This window comes from Sus scrofa, chromosome X (genome assembly GCF_000003025.6).
Source record: "Sus scrofa isolate TJ Tabasco breed Duroc chromosome X, Sscrofa11.1, whole genome shotgun sequence".
In the NCBI taxonomy this organism is placed as follows: Eukaryota; Metazoa; Chordata; class Mammalia; order Artiodactyla; family Suidae; genus Sus; species Sus scrofa.
The window spans coordinates 37,385,571-37,402,856 of NC_010461.5; the positions used below are offsets into that span (position 1 = coordinate 37,385,571).

A 17,286-nucleotide genomic window follows, 5' to 3' on the forward strand; every position below is an offset into this window, starting at 1 on the left:
GGAGATGTGTTTAATTTTTAAAAGTTTATAATGATACAAAAGTTATTTTCGTTCAACTAGCATTTGTCAAAGCCCTACACAGGCACCAGGCTTAGTCCTTATTGAATTACTCTAAGTATCAAGTTTCTACTGTTTACTAGGACTAAATAGTATTTCCCAACCTTTTCCAGCACTTTAAGGAGGCATTCAATAAATATGTGCTGAATGAATGGCTAGCTATTTATATCATTACACATAAAAGCAAAAAATCCAAATAGATAAGACTAGCTATAAAAATATGTACAAATTTTCATATAAATTAAAATGTTACAGTACAGATTTTTCCCGCTCAATATGATACAAATATATTTTCCCAAAAATGGCAAGTTTGCTGGTAAGTAGCAATCATTTCTACTCTATCAGTATAAATGAATTCCACAAATATTCCCTTCCCTAAGTATAAACACTAGACTAAAAATAAAATTTAAATAATAAAAACAAAAATAAAGAAATAAAGAGCTTTCAGTCTGTTTTGTGAGATTTACAAATATAAACTGTTAAAATTATTTTGAAAGATATAAACTTATTTTCATGTTAGATGTGTTTTAAATCCATATTTAATTACTATACAGTCTCCCTATGGTGTATGTAATCCTTTTATAATAAGGTAATTAATATTTCTTGGCCAGACAATTCAGGATTTACAGCTTAACTCAAATATCAGATACTATCCAAGATAAGCCCTGATGTGTTACCTAGAAATAAACATTTAGTTGGAGGGGGAGGTGACATGATGCAACCCTGACTTCAAATTGTTTACTTTTAAAAATGACACAAACTACTAAAGACAAATCTTAATTTAAGTGTAATCCCAAAGCAATGGATACAATGTAAACACACGCAGGTTTCTAACAAACTACTGTGTGTGCTGGGAGAAATGACACTTGGTCTCTAAATAGCATTACCCCTGCTTTAAAGTTCAATCATCTCTTGACCTCTTGCTTCAGGACCCACATCTATTGAAACTGAATATCCAGAGGGTGGGGTGGGGTACATGCTAGTTTAACAAGCTCTACTCAGGATTCCCAGTGCTAAGTTTTGAAATCTACTACCTTCTTTTCCAGCACTAAAATTCTGGTTCCATCTCTGTATTTGAGTATGCTTTAAACTAATAAATCATTTGTAATTAAATGGGTATCAACTAGTTCTAAGGATTTCCTAACATTATAAGCAACAAGATTGGGCCATATAATTTCATGACTTCAGTCAGGGGAAAAGGGGAGAGTTGTTTATAGATAGTCTGTGGCAAAGAAAGATATGGATACCATACTAAGAAACTCACAGATAACCCAAATACATTGTTTGGTCTAGCCTTTTCTCCATCAAAATTATCAGAGCTATGTCCAAGTAGCCCACAAATAGCAGAGTCGACTGACCTTATTTCATTTGCTTTCCTTTTTCTTGCCTACTCAGTATTGGTATCATGTCAGAAAACAAGGAAGGGATCCAGATAACCCATAACCTGAGCAATGAGACTCTGAATAGCAGGGCTCATTAGATCTATTGTCAGAAACAGGAAACAAATTCTGTTGTAGCTTCGTCTACATTGCAGCTATGTAAGCAATCCCTTATCTAGCCAGTAGGTGGAGGCACACACAAACTTACTGATTTGCTCTTTGATCTGGAGGATCTTAAATCTTACAGCAATGGATGGTTTGGATTGTTCATATGTTTTAAACTCAAGAGATCAAAGAGAATGAAAAAAAAAACCTGGGAATGGACAACTGATGAGGTGAATTTCTTAAAAATAATACAAAAGAACAGTTTTAAACTTCTGTTTCTAGCCCTTCTGAGAAATAACTAAGTTATTTTAACCGTGAATTTATAATCTATTTCCAGATCCCTAGAGCTAATAAAACAATCCTAAAATTAGGAATAGGTCTTTTAAAAACTCATGTTCAATCAGGGAAAACAACTGAATATGACATGATACTAAAGAGTTGTTGATTTTGCTAGGTATGATAACAGTATTTTACATACACACAGTCCTTATCTACAAATCCAAACAGAAGTATATATAGGTGAAATGATATTGCCTTATAAATTGCCAGGAAAAAAGACAACAGTAAAGGATAGAACAAGAATGGAAAAGTATTGCTAACTCTGATAAAGATTAAAGCTTAATGACAGGTACAGTGAGGTTCATTATACTATTCTCTTTTTATTTGAAATTTTCCAAAATAAAAAGTTAAAAACATAGAAAGCCTATGTGATTTGGGTAACACTGAGATAAGGTGACTGGTAAATATGCAACTGTACTGAGGTCTTATTCTCAATATATAGCCATCGATGAATTACTGCAGTCAGAATTGAATCATACAAAATTAGCTATACAAAAACCCATATAATTCAATACTGACAAACTAAAACTAACCTGTTAGATCTACTGGAAATAATACCTTATCTTTGGAGAGCAAGTCACCATTTCATAAAGTGAATTCACACAGTTCTCTCATCTAGTTCTCATCATCTTAAGAAGATTATAAAAGACTTGGCCAAAGTCACATAATTAGTAAAAGTAACTGAGTTGGGATATTAATTAACCAATGTTTTATGACACGAAGGACCACCTTCTTTCTACTATACTGTCACTTAGACCCCTCTGAAACAAATAGCTAACATGAAATTTATTTGAATTTTTAAATTTTGCCTTCTGTGCTCATTATGTTATAGTATATGGTAAAATCTGTTTTCTAGTTTTCTCAGTGAATAAAAATATGGACAGAAACAGATTTCTTTTTTTTTTTTTTTTTGGTCTTCTTGCCATTTCTTGGGCCACTCCCTCGGCATACAGAGGTTCCCAGGCTAAGGGTCGAATTGGAGCTGTAGCTGCCGGCCTACACCACAGCCACAGCAATGCAGGATCCGAGCTGCATCTGCACAGCTCACGGCAACGCCTGATCCTTAACCCACTGAGCAAGGCCAGGGATTGAACCCGCAACCTCATGGTTCCTTGTCGGATTCGTTAACCACTGAGCCACGACGGGAACTCCAGAAACAGATTTCTTGAATAAAAAATAAAATAAAAACCAGAAAGGTGATTTTAAAAGAACTGTAATATCTTAAAATTGGAAGTTAGAGGCCCTTTCTAGTCCAAAGTTAAAACCTTTTCTTCAGGCCCCTTGGATGGACCCAGCATTAGCTTGAGCATTTCTAGTGAGGAACAAGAGTCTGTGCGAGACAGCCCACTTCATTCACAGAGTTAGTCCAATTATCAGAGGGCTTCCTTGCTCACAGGTAAAATCTACCTGCCCCCTGCAGATTCTAGTTACAGCTCCTGGCCCTACACTGAATAAATACATATAATGCTCTCACACATGACGCGCCTTCAAATAACTGAAGACATCCATTATGATCTACCATGGGCCTCTGTTCTGGGGATTCTTTTAGCAGGAAAAGAAAACCAATAGATGCTTGGGTAACTAAAGTCTTTTTTTTTTTTTTTTTTTTTTGTCTTTTTGCCATTTCTTTGGGCCACTCCCGCGGTATATGGAGGTTCCCAGGCTAGGGGTCTAATGGGAGCTGTAGCCACCGCCCTACGCCAGAGCCACAGCAACGCGGGATCCGAGCCGCGTCTGCAACCTACACCCCAGCTCACGGCAACACCGGATCCTTAACCCACCGAGCAAAGGCAGGGACGGAACCTGCAACCTCATGGTTCCTAGTCGGATTCGTTAACCACTGCGCCACGACGGGAACTCTGGGTAAAGTCTTGCAGGCTCTTCAAAAGTTCTTCGATGTCATATGGCCTTCAATGTAGGGCTCGGGCATCTTTGGGAGTACCCAAAGTTCTTCCAGGGGATACATGTACTAGGATATCTTTAAGGCATTTCAGCCACATCTATATTCGCCATAATTTGGTCTATATGAAAACAAATCTGTGGTCTGCTGATTTTCCTTTTGTATCTCCACTTGAAAGAACCCATCTCAAAAGACAAACCCCTCACCCACCCTGAAAAGCCTGCCTAGTTTCAAAGAGACAACTGGGGAATGCAAAGCTACTGAGGGAGGGAGCGATCTGTGAGAGCAAAACAGCTTTGGAAAGCAAGGGGAGAGCCACCTTATTTCATCCAGACGATATATTCATCACCAGGCCTTATGTATTTTAGCATTAGAAAGCAACAGTAAGATGATTGTCAGTGATGTCTATTAATGCTTTAATTTTATTTGAGAAATGAAGTCAGAGTTTTTTCTGACAAAAAGTGAGTCTGATTTGGCTGACTGGTTTGACAATGATGACTTGCATTGCCATTTAGGTCACAGAGCAGACATTTTCCATAAACTGAGTGAGATAAAGGTACAGTGCTATCGTGTTGAAGAATATATATTTAAAATATATACAAACCACTAAAAATTACATCCTCACAGTAAAAGTTTTTATAGATCAACTGACAGATATGTGAGGAGGAACAGAGTTTTCAGAAATCTTTTGGCAGGTTTGTGAACAAAGATTCTGAGGGCTGTGACTCTGTGACAGAATTTCTGGGCTCTTTCCCACTCTGGCTATCCCTCTCTGGAAGCATGCCAGCATCCTGCTTTACTAGCAACACCCTAGGGAGATGGGTAATGGACAAGATGCTGGGAGTGTGGCTTGGTTCTGAATACTACATACGTCTAATTGATGTCGCCAAAGGTTCCGTTCAGGGCTTTTAAAGCTCTGCAGAAACTAAGTTCACAGTGATCTTGCACATACACATGGGAATGAATGAGTTTATATTAACTGGTCTTAAATTTCATCTTCTTTGATTCAGCTCCTTTGTTACAAATGTGTAAAATATCTTCAAATTTGGTCTAGATAGTCAATGTATTAGCTAGCCCTCTGTTGGGGGCAGCTTTTGACAAGGCTCCCAGTTACCACCACTTCCAGGTCTTCATATCCTTGTGTAATCCTCTCCCCTTGTGTACGGGCTGGATCTCATGACTTATTTCTAACTAACAGAATATGGCAGAAGTAATGGTGTGTGACTTCAGAGGTGAAGTTACACGACTGACCTCTGTCTTGTTCCTACTCTTGCTTGCTGGTCCTGATGAAGCCAGCTGCCACTGAGTTGCTCTGTGGAGAAAAGCCCAGTGACAAGGAACCCAGGGAGGCCTTGGGCCAACAGCTCATGAGGAACTCTAAGGCCCTCAGTCTAACAGTGTGCTTCTAACAACCATGTGAGTGAGCTTGTACGCCAATCCAGAGCCTTAAGACGCCTTCAGCCCTGGCCATCGCCTTGATTACCACCTTGTGACACACCTTTAAGTCACTGGCTACAATGCTTAACTGAATAGTATGCCATTCCGTAATGCTTTATACAACCTCTTTGGACATAATCATCCAACCAGCTATGAAACCACCCAGTTTTACTATCCTTAGCTCACAACTTTACTGGCAAAAATTCTTTGAGAAACAAGTCAAGAGGCCTATTCAAATCAAGATACAGTATTATCTACAGAGTTTCCTTCATATGCCGATACGGTGATTATATCAAAAGAGGAAGTAAAGTTTGTTCCTACTTGTTTATTAGTTGCTGGAGAGGCTTGCTACATGGAGGCCCCTACTTCCATCCCAATTCTCTTCACACTAAGAGTCCTATAGTCAGAATTTTGTATTGTGGGGCCTCCTATTCCTCTTAGCTCTATTCCTTCTTATTTTCCTCTTCTCTAAAGTATGCTAAAAATGTGGGGGTAGTTGAAGATACCCAACTCTTGCTTCCTTAGCCACTGAGAATCTTAGGATGAGATAATCCTTTTATTCTGATTACTTTAGGTTTTTCTAAACAGATGACTTCGCAACTATTTTTCAATTTTAAGAGAGAAGTGTCACCATTACCTAAGATCGACATCGCTTAAAACTTTAACCCTTAAGAAAATAAAATGTACACTCACAATTCGAAAACCATGTAAAGCATTCCATCTGAGCTATATGTCTCCAATAACTCTACAATGTGGGGATGTTTCAGCATATGACAGATACTGGCTTCTCGCTTTAGATCTGAAAAATAAACACATAACATTTTGTTAGGTAGGATCAAAAGACAATCAGAGTGAATGATGAATGAATGGATATGATCTATGGTAACATGAAGACTTCTCTAACTATAGAGATGAAATCCCCCATTTAAGCTAAGCTTAACTTTTTGCCCTTTTAACACCTTTAAAAATATAACTTTTTCACATTTTTGTCAGCTTAAATCTATACATATTACATTCAGCTCTTATTAATAAGTGCACAAATATTTTCCCCAAACTCTTATAATCACATTTCAAAAATTTTAACTCTTTCTTGTTCAGCTAATAAGTAACTCAATTTGCTGTCTTGAAGTTTACTTCTTTTTCTTAGTTTTCCCTAAATTGTATAGGAACATGATGTTTATTCTTTAGCCTAAAATCTAGCATTTATAGACACATATCAGGGAAGCTACATGGGATGGGGGCAAAAAATAGTATAGTTACACAGAAAAGTCGCTATCCCAATGTCAGTCAAAAAAAAGTTTTACATCATCTATAAAATGTATTGGATAATTCAGGACACTACCTATAGTGTAATTTTGAAGAATAAACTCAGATAATGTAGTTAAGACTACTGTGTAAGTTATGTAATACTACTTGGAAAATAAAACTGTTAATATCCTCCTCCTCATCATTATCATCACACAAAAATGGCTTGGGCATAAGTATCACTTGCCATGTCTGCATGGAACAAAATAATTAAAGCCTTCCCGGTTAACAGTGCTGGAGTTTTACCTGCTTGCAGATGAATAAGATCCAATGTGACGTTGTTATATTTGGAAGTAAAAGGGAGATAGGTAAAGAGCCATGGCTCAAGATGTACTGCACAAAGCAGAAGAAATAACATTATCTCCCCTCTGATTTGTTAATTCAACTTAGTCTGGTCAACAGGAGCAATGGCTGTAGAAGGAACCTTAAAAGATTTACATAAGGAACAGGTATTAGTGAGGAAGAGATGTCAGTAAGTAAGACAAAAGAGAAGCCACCAGAAAAGGAAGAATCAATAATATCTTTTTTTTTTTGTCTTTTTTTTGTTGTTGTTGTTGCTATTTCTTGGGCCGCTCCCGCGGCATATGGAGGTTCCCAGGCTAGGGGTCTAATCGGAGCCATAGCCACCGGCCTACGCCAGAGCCACAGCAACGCGGGATCCGAGCCGCGTCTGCAACCTACACCACAGCTCACGGCAACGCCGGATCGTTAACCCACTGAGCAAGGGCAGGGACTGAACCCGCAACCTCATGGTTCCTAGTCGGATTCGTTAACCACTGCGCCACGACGGGAACTCCGAATAATATCTTAAAGTCAAGGCAATAGGGGGAATTAAGACATAAGTAGTTGGAGAAGGCTGGGAAAACGTTGTAAGATTCAACCAGAAAAGACCATTAATGTTTTGAGTAAGATCAAGTTTTGTGGAGAGGTCAGCTTTGAAGTCAGGATGCAGACAATTAGGTGGTAATTACATTTAGATACATCGTGTCTCTCACTGGTCTAAGTACTTAATATAGTCAATGTCATTTAATCTCCCATCAACCTTGTGAGGTACGTATTTCACAGATGAGGTAACTGAGACCGAAACTTGTTCAAGATCACATAGCTATTACAAGGGGTAGGTTTTGAGCCCTGGCCTAACTCCAAAGTCAGTCCTTCTACAACGCTATGGTGGCTTTAGATGTAATCCTGGTAGGAGGAAAGGAACAGCAGGGTCAAAGAAGGTTTGATTTGTCTGTTTTGCTGTTATTTTAAAGAGAACACTGTGTGTTTGTAAGTGGGGATGAAGAAAAGCCCAAAGGATCAGGAATCAGAAAACCCGGTGCCAGTCCAGCCTCCGTCACCACTACTTGTTGGCTGACTGCTATCTCTACAAATGCCTTCTTAACAGCAAATGAAATGGGGAGGGTGACAGATGATGCAGGACCTGCACAGGCTACTAAATCAACTTCAGAGGGCAGTGGCAAGATTCAAATGAGAGAGTGGGTGTGAAAGGACTGTGTGGAGAGCAGCACTGTCGGGCTGAGGGGGTTCAGTGTTGATTGCAAAGGAAGACATGAGAGGCACAGGAAAAGATGGCCTCCATCTCCAGGAGAGGAGATGTGTGAATCAGGTGTGGCTTTTGCTCTGGGAAGTCTAAGTATGGGGCGTGCTTTTGACAAGTACAATGGAGGACCAGGCTGAAACCAGACAACATACAAAAGATGCCTACACAGTTTTTTTTCTCTTGCTTCAAGATGGTTCTGCCTCCTGGTTCCATGAAAGGCTTAGGAGTTTTATTACTCATTTTTATGTTTATCTCCAGCTTCCTTTCTATTAGGAATCACCCTTTTCATATCTTCCGTTTGCACCTTAGTTGCTCTCTTCCCATTTCTTTCTATTCTGTTAAAACTCTGATTTTAATTCTATGTCCTGATGTTGGAATTAAGAAGTAAATAGAGAGTGTGTGTTTGCCACAATGAAAACTGGTTTCTCTTGTTTTCAGTTTAAACTTTGCCCCTTTCATGTAACTACAGTATGTGACACCATTTATCATGCGCCGCATTTGTTATACTGAAAGATCATAAGTAGGAATGAATGTTCGAAAAGACCCCTCCATTTGACACGCACATGTCTGCTTGGTATATGGCTGAACATGCTCCTGGTCTAATTTCTTATCACTTTACCTACCCTCGAAATGAAGGTAAGATTGCTTCAAAGATTAAAACAACTTAAATGTCACCGGATCTGACATTTCAGGGACTAAAATCCAAACACTGAATGAACAGCACAAAACTAACGATGTCAACATACATATGAAATTAAAAGGGCAATGATACAAATAAGACGGCTAAGATAACTGGCACCATTTTCCATAATTCAAGTAGCAATTAAACGGGTGTATTAAATAGCCTAAATAGAAAATCGCAGTTTAAAAAAACACAAATGCACAAATGCATATACATATTCAAACCAGATTCTAAGAATGTTAAACTCAAAAATGTTTGTTTTCAGATGTGAATGTGAATTCAAGATAGGTATTAAGTGCTATTAATTCCTTGCTGATATAGCAAACTAAAAATAGTATGTTCCTGCAAATCAGCTCATGAAGCAGAGTAGGAAGAAATGTGAAAGTAGGTGGTAATAGTATGATTTGAAATTGTGATGATGTGACTGCTTCGAGACACTAGCTTAGAACATTCCTATGAGTGACCTGATCCAGAGTAATCACGGCTGTTTTGAAGTGCTGCTTTATCTATAGTAACTGGTAACTCTTTCCACTCTTCCCTGTACTTTTTCTCTTTGTAATTTCCCAGGGAAAATTAAAAGATGTTAAAAATAATCTACTTTTACATTTAGTGCCCTTACATTGAACTATGTGCCTATATTTCATCAATTTATTTTCTCTCAAAAGGAGCACTGGTAATGTGGAAAGTAGTATTTATCTTCTGACCAAAACAGAGAAACATTTAAACTGAATCGACCCACTATATGGCACAAGGACTATCACTCCTACCAGTGTCCTAAGAAGCCTGGGCCGTCCAACAACACTAGAACAACTACGCTCCTACCTTTCTGTCTGTCCCTCAAATAAGGGAGGAGTTGGGAAAGTTGTTCAGGTGGTCTGTTTTAAAAAAGAGTTTTCCTGAAAAGTATTTATTACTCATTTTACTGTTAGCTGTTTTTGGAACAGAACCCTTAAAAGTCAGATGCCACTTTCAGAGTGTCAAACTCTGTAGCAAACTAATTTGAACATAAGCTGAGTATTTACAAATGTGACTGAAGAAAGGAAAGCCTTCTGACATTCTTAGCATTGGAGTAGCCATCTCAACCTCAACGTCTGAGCTTTAAAGGTTCGAATTTAAAAGTTAGCTTTCCCTGAATCATTCAGTAAGGATTTAGATCAGCACTATCCAATAGAAATATAATGTGATCTACATAAATAATTTCACAATTTTCAGTAAGCACATGAAAAAGAAACAGGTGAAATTTATTTTAGCATATTTTATGCAACCCAATATATCGAAAGTGTTATTATTTCAACATATAATCACATTAAAGAGTATTAATATGTTACATTATCTTTTTGAACTAAGTCTTTGCGATCTGATGTGCCTGACACTTACAGCACACCTCGACTGGGAGCCATCATCCTTCAAGTGCTCAATAGCCACATGTGGCTAGTGGTTATAAAATTGAAATGGTGTAGCTCCAGATAAACTGACTTGCTTTAATTCTTATCCTCTCCCAATAGTGAGTTCTGCATTCTTACACAATTATTTGTAAAGTCATTTTTAAAAGAATCCAAATTCAAACAGATGTGCATTTTTATTTTTTACCTTTTTAAAAAAACTATAATTTATAATATTGTATTAGTTTCAGGTGTACAGGAAAGTGATTCAGTGTATATATGTGTGTATATACACACACACACATTCTTTTTCATATTCTTTTCCATTATAGGTTACCACAAGACACTGAATATAGTTAAGTTCCCTGTGCTATACAGTAGGTCCTTGTTGTTTATCTATTTTCCATACAGTGGTATGTATATGTGAATCCCAAACTCCTAAATTATCTTTCCCCCCCTTTAGTAACCATAAATTTGTTTTCTATGTCTGAGTCTATTTCCAAACATATATTTTTAGAAAGCACTTCCAAAGAAGGAAACTCTACAGCTTTTAATAACCCAAATCCATCACTTAACTAAATCTGAAATTTCTTCACTATTACTAATCCAAATCCTTCACTTGTTTGGTAGTTTTTAATTACTTTATCTTACTTAATTTACCAAACATGCAAAGTCAAAAGCCACTGAATAGTAGCCTTTTGGACACTTTGAATTTTATTGAATGACCTTAGAATATGCAGTGTAATATTTGGGATTTTAAGTGTTCCTCTATAAGTCCTCATTTAATAATTATAATAGCTCCATGATGTATATATGTCTAGTTTCACTTTACAGAAGAAGAAACTGAGACCCTGGGTTCAATGAGGTACATAAGTTGTTGAGATCACACAAGCAGTAAATACAGGAAGCAGAACTAATAACCTAAGTCCAATGCTCTCTACATCATACCACCATGGCTCCTGGGGCTGTGTAGATTTTATATGTGCCCTTAAGATATAATAGTGCTAATGTGGAAACACTGATGTAGGTGACAAGCTATCAAGACCGCTATAGAACCATCTTATTTCAGGTGCCCTGTCACCAGTGATGATCAGAAATTAGACAATGACTTTTTCCTGACAAATACATAAGTATTCCCTTTTCCAATATATAAGTATTTCCAGACTGTGTTAGAGACTGAACAGTTAAAAATCACTATGAGCTGACCCAGGCTCTAAATGTGCATAAAGAATGTTCTAACCTAGTCATTAAATAATTAGGACAAGTGTTCATGTGTCCATTTGAATCAATATTAATAACAAAATAACTAAATGAAAGTCATTATTGACTCAACATTTGCCCTTGGTGTGCTGAAATTAATGACCATATGATATTTTGAGAAAGGGATCCAAGCAGAACCTTGGAAGGATTATAGCAGCAAAGTCAAATTCTCTTGCTGAGTTCCACCTTTATGTAATAACCAATTTGAAGACTAAAGCTCCCAGCTGCCTTTGGCAATAATACAGGTCAGGCTGGATTTAATGGAGGCTATCTACCTATAAATCAAGAAAGTTGACCTTCTCAACCAGTGGATAACCAGAGGCCCAGAGAGGACCACACACCAATCTGGGTTAACGGCAAACTCAACATTTCGTTGATCTTTTACACATTTTACTACCATATTTTATTATCTTTTTTCACATACAAAGAGAAATCCAAGCAGCTTCTAATTCCTTTGAATTCTAGTCCATTTAATATAATCCTATGGCCTAGAATCTCATCTGTCAGGTGAATAAAGAAAGGAAGCAGCATGCCATTAACTGGGAATTTTTGATTCAGGTAAAATTTGTTCTTAAATAGGCAAATATATTAGTTAGAAATCAATTTCAACTACATTAAGCATTTATAAATTAATAGGGTTTTGGTAATATATTTCCCAAAGAACTTTCAGTTCTGATAAGTGTAATGAATATACTAAAGCAGCCTATCCAGTTGAATACCAAATTTAAACTAAATTCAACACTGTATTTGATGTATCATCAACATCTATCAGCTGTAAAATATAATAGAGCCAATTTCTGTGAGAACTACTTGTCTTCCTTCTCACTCTCCATTAGGATGAGTTTGGTCAATAATTATCTAAAGTGTCATTTATTTCCTAGGGACTTATATTTAAAACAACTCCAACTTATATTTTAAAAATTTTTTAAATGATTTTTTTCCCATTATAGTTGGTTTACAGGTCCTTCTTAATACTTAATACTATTATAAATCATTGAGCTTACTAATTAGATATTAATGAAGACTACAGGTGAGCAATTCAATGATCTTTATTAATATTTATCTTCTGAGGTGTTAAAATGTCCTTAAAGAAGAATATTTGTTTAATCTATAGATAAGCACCAATATTAGGTTAAAAAGAAACCAAATTACTTGTCTCACAAGATATAATTCCAAGTCACCTATTCAAGGAGTTACTCAACCATGAATTTGGTGAAAATCTGTTTTGAACTCAACTAATAAAAATAGTAAGATGTTAATTACATGGACAAAAGGAAAAGGCAGAGGTGACCAAAATCCAAACCACATCAAGTTCCAGCATTAAGAGTTTTTCTCATATGTATGAATGACCATTATTAAGATCATGTTTTACAAATGATAAAAGTAGAGATACAATGTTCTAAACATCTTTAGAAAGTACAATTCCTCTGTTGACTGTCATTTTGGGAAATGTAAATGAAAAAAGCTTTACGAAAGGGAGAAGGATAGGGGCATTTTAAAAATCAGACACCTATTTCAAAATGGTACACCTAACCTGATAAAAGAAAATTGGAGAAATGAACAGTTTATGTCTCAATTACTTTTTAATATTAAGGTCTTCAAAAACATACATGTTAGGAGCCGAAGGAACTTTGTGGAATGATAGTGTATATGTATTTAAATTCATCATATATATACTAAACTCGGTAGACTGTACACTTAAAATAGGCTCATTTTATTACGCATAAATTTTATTCAATAGTTTAAAAAAGAAAAAAGTTACTGCAGTAAGATAGGAATTCAACTAGTATGCCTAAGTAAAAAAGAGTTATTCACATACCTTGTATTTTACATTCTCCTAATTGTGTTATCCATACAGGTTTCCCCTGCTATCTGAAAGCAGAGTGTTTCTATGAAACTTTCCATAAGCCAAAATGGCAGAAAGTGAAAAGGCAATTATCTTTTTCCATAAAAGTAAAAATTCTCTCCAGATTTTTTTTTTTAGTTAGGAATAACAGGTACTAATGTAAAACAGGTCTTTTGTAAAGGAAAGTGGTGTGAAGCGAACTTTCAAAAAGTGGAGGATACCTATACTTATGTTCTATTTTTATTTACTTTCAACGGAGGAGTTCAACAAGGATATGTGGCAGGATAGTCTTTCTTACTACTCACTTTCCCCTCAAAACCTCCTTCTTCCAGAATGGAGCCAGCCCAGGAAATACTGCAAGCAGGATCAAAATTCTCCCCAGAAAACAATTTACAGTGTTTAATATATAAATAAAAGAATGGCTGTGGCCAAGATTCTCTATGGCATAGTGAAATAACCATTTAAAAAAACTTAGAAAAAATATGAGCTTCTTGCATCCAGTAGTAGACTCCTTCTGGCAACAAATCCCATGATAGAAAAAAAAAAAAAATTTAGGAGTTCCGGTCACGGCACAATGGAAACGAATCCGACTAGTATCCACGAGGATTCAGGTTCGATCCCTGGCCTCGCTCAGTGGGTTAAGGATCTGGCATTGCCATGGGCTGTGGTGTAGGTGGCAGATGTGGCTCAGATCTGGCATTGCTATGGCTGTGACACAAGCCAGCAGCTGTAGCCCCGACTGGACCCCTAGCCTAGGAACCTCCATATGCCATGGGTGTGGCCCTAAAAAGCCAAAAAGAAAAAAAGAAAAAATATTATAGCGAAAGATAAGTACTAATGTGTGAGACTTATTTTGAAAAGGATCAATAAAAGCAATTAACTAATTGTTTTGATAAATAACAACTTGGAATCAGGGATTATGCATAACCCTGCAGACTCGTGGCCTCAACTATCAAATTACGTCTATATTTTATTCTGTTGGTCTATATTTTAATCTGTTGCCCAAATCCAGATTTATGTGGATAGCTGCAAATGGCTAAGAGGTATCTGTAACTTAAACAGTATGCCTTGTAATCTTAATTTTTAAAACCTAAGCAACGGAGTTCCCGTCGTGGCACAGTGGTTAACAAGTCCAACTAAGAACCATGAGGTTGCGGGTTCGATCCCTGGCCTTGCTCAGTGGGTTAAGGATCCGGCATTGCAGTGGGCTGTGGTGTAGGTTGTAGACACGGCTCGCATCCCGCAGTGCTGTGGCTCTGGCGCAGGCTGGCGGCTGCAGCTCCGATTAGACCCCTAGCCTGGGAACCTCCATATGCCACGGGAGTGGCCCTAGAAAAGGCAAAAAGACACCCCCCCCCAAAAAAAACTAAGCAAACAGCTTGAAAGAATAGTAGTACAATCACTGATACTTGAAAGTAGCCTAAAGGAAAGGTTACTTTTTTTATACAGTTAAACTCTGGAATGAGGAAAATATAAAGAATTCTGAAAAGGCCATATTTTTCCTTGTTTTAATTAAATTTTAAGTAAATAACACACTGCTTTACCCTTAGAATAAACTATCTTCATTTAATCTTTTCTACAAAACCAGAAGGTAGAATACTTATTTATGTATCTGAAAATGTGGTAGCTATCTAGGTCAGCAATTTTTAACTTACTGAGGGCCAGAAACCATTTTATAGATCTATTACAGTGATAGATAGTGATAAAGATTTTGCAGTAAAATTTAGGGGAAGGACAAAAGCCCAAAGGATTGATCTAGATACTGGTGACCAGGGATCAAGATCATGACTGAGAATCATCTAACCCATCTTATGGAGGCCACAAGCGCACTACTGAGACTGGAAAGCCATGGAAGCTAGTACCCTCCTTATACACCCGTATGATGGGCACAACTTGAGGATAACCAGTACTTAGATAAAAAGCTTAAGTGTATCCCTCCAAGCATTTTAGCTTCTACCCCAAACCTAGCACTTTGCTGTGTGAAATGTGTGAAACTATTATAAAGTATGCGTTTCTTTTCTTTTGAAAAATTACAGAAAGTTTTCTTGGGGACATTCCATGTGGCACAACTTCCTGTTTCCCATCTTGATATCAAAACAATACAAATTGTTTACTTATTAGAGTATAACATTTATGCACATAAAATAAACACACCTTCTATTTATGCTATGGGGTTTCCCTCTTGGTTGTAGGTTGAATGCCAGAGTATGTATTCCCTCACACTTTAATGACTGCACATTTATAATCAACCTGCCTTTTTTCTTGACTTTTCTCTCAACAGCTCTTTTGCCATTTCATCAGACTTGGAATGGGTAAAACATAAGTTTCCTTAAAAATTGAGATGGAAACAAGGGCCTCTAGCATCTGATCCACATACAGTTGAGTGCAATTCCAGCAAGGCAGAGCCGGTGAAAACAAGTAGAAGATTCTTCACTTAAGAATTTTTTGTTACTTAGTAACAAAAGGCCTAATTCCTGTCATAATACTATAGGAAACAAATACAAACGATACCTTATTTAGGTCATTCCAGATAACAGTTTATTTCATATAAGCGACTTTTTCAGAAAGGGTACCAACCAACACATCCTAATTTGCCCACAACTTTCTAGATGTAGCCCTGAATGTTCTGCCCTCAGTCCCAGGCAAACCGGAATGACTGGTCACCTATTTCCACTATCTGGCATTTATCCTTTCAAATGGTAACACTCTGCTGCCAGGAGGCAGTTATGATACAATACAGCAACAGGTTTATAGTCAAAGGACCTGTCATCAAATCTGACCTCCATCATTAAGTACCTGTACAACCTTGAACATCAGTTTCCTCATCTATAAAATGGAAAGAGTAAGCGAACAGCTCCCACACTGGTTGGAGTTAACCCTGGATGATTAATAAAATATGTGAAAGTGCTTGCTGTGGTGCATGACACATCAGGTGCACAACAAGTTTTGTTTCCTTTCCCTTTGACATTTTTGGTGGCAATAATTTTTTCCTAACTTTACCAAATGTCAAACGAACCAAGTTTGATGACAAAAAGTTGGCAACGTGACCATCCAATTATTAAACTACACTACTACAGAGTTCTAAACCTACTTTTACTTTGGAGTTTTTCATCTACAATTTTTTGGGAAATCATGTAATATAGCTTAAGGAGCTGAATGTGAAGCTGACCACAGAATTATTTGGGAAAAAAAAAGTAAAAAGCAAATATAGTCAAAACGTCTAATAATGCCACTTTCCTTCTAAGGAGTAAAACAGAATCCACATAGCTGCAGGTGTGTGGCCTACTGACTATCAGCATCATTCTTCTTCTAGACAGCCTCTGGAGTCATCCTCATACCAGCTACTACTTCTCTCCCACTTCCTACATGCAGCTTCCAAAACCTGTCCACTCTATTTCTGCAACTGCTGTCCAAACAATCTGCCTCTTACTGCACTCAGCCTCGTTCTAGCCATTATGGATTCTTGTCTGGATCACAGCAGAGATCTTTTAATGGTTTTTTTTTTTTTTTTTGCCTCCAGTTCATTCTTTTCATTAAATTGTCATCATAGTTTTATTCTAAACTGATATTATCAGATTACTCCAAAAACCTTCATTGTTCTCTATTTTATATATCAGGATGTTTTAATCCCTCAGCTCCACTTGGAAAGCCTTCCAAAAATGATCTTAGGTCAAACAACTTAACTGGGGTCCATAGGGCTATTTAACAACACAACTGGAAAAGGAACCTAGTTCTCCTGCTTCTTAGTCAACTCATTTAGGTTTACTTTTGTTTGTTTGTTTGTTTGGCTATCACACATACTACATATATTCCTTTAAAAATTCTCCCATCATCCTCCCCGACCCCCATCTGTAACTACCTGCAGCTTCTGCAATACCTGCTCCACCATTCATGGCCCCTGTGCTCTGGAAAATGATGCTCCCTTTGTTTGACACTCAGTAAGCTTCCTTCTCTGCTGAAAAACAACTCACTTATTAAAATTCTGCTCCCATTTTGCCTCAAAGTTCTCCCCAACGGTCTCCCCAGATGAGGTAGGCATAGCCTGCTG

The 17,286-nt window shown here is 37.3% G+C and overlaps 1 protein-coding gene across 1 annotated transcript in view; it reads right to left on the reverse strand.

Annotated features, from left to right (window-relative positions):
• The window catches only part of CASK (calcium/calmodulin dependent serine protein kinase), a 368,751-nt gene that overhangs the window by 218,598 nt on the left and 132,867 nt on the right, over positions 1 to 17,286 (reverse strand). The window contains 1 exon segment of the mRNA XM_003360270.5: positions 5,911 to 6,016. Coding sequence (XP_003360318.2) covers positions 5,911 to 6,016 — 106 coding nt within the window.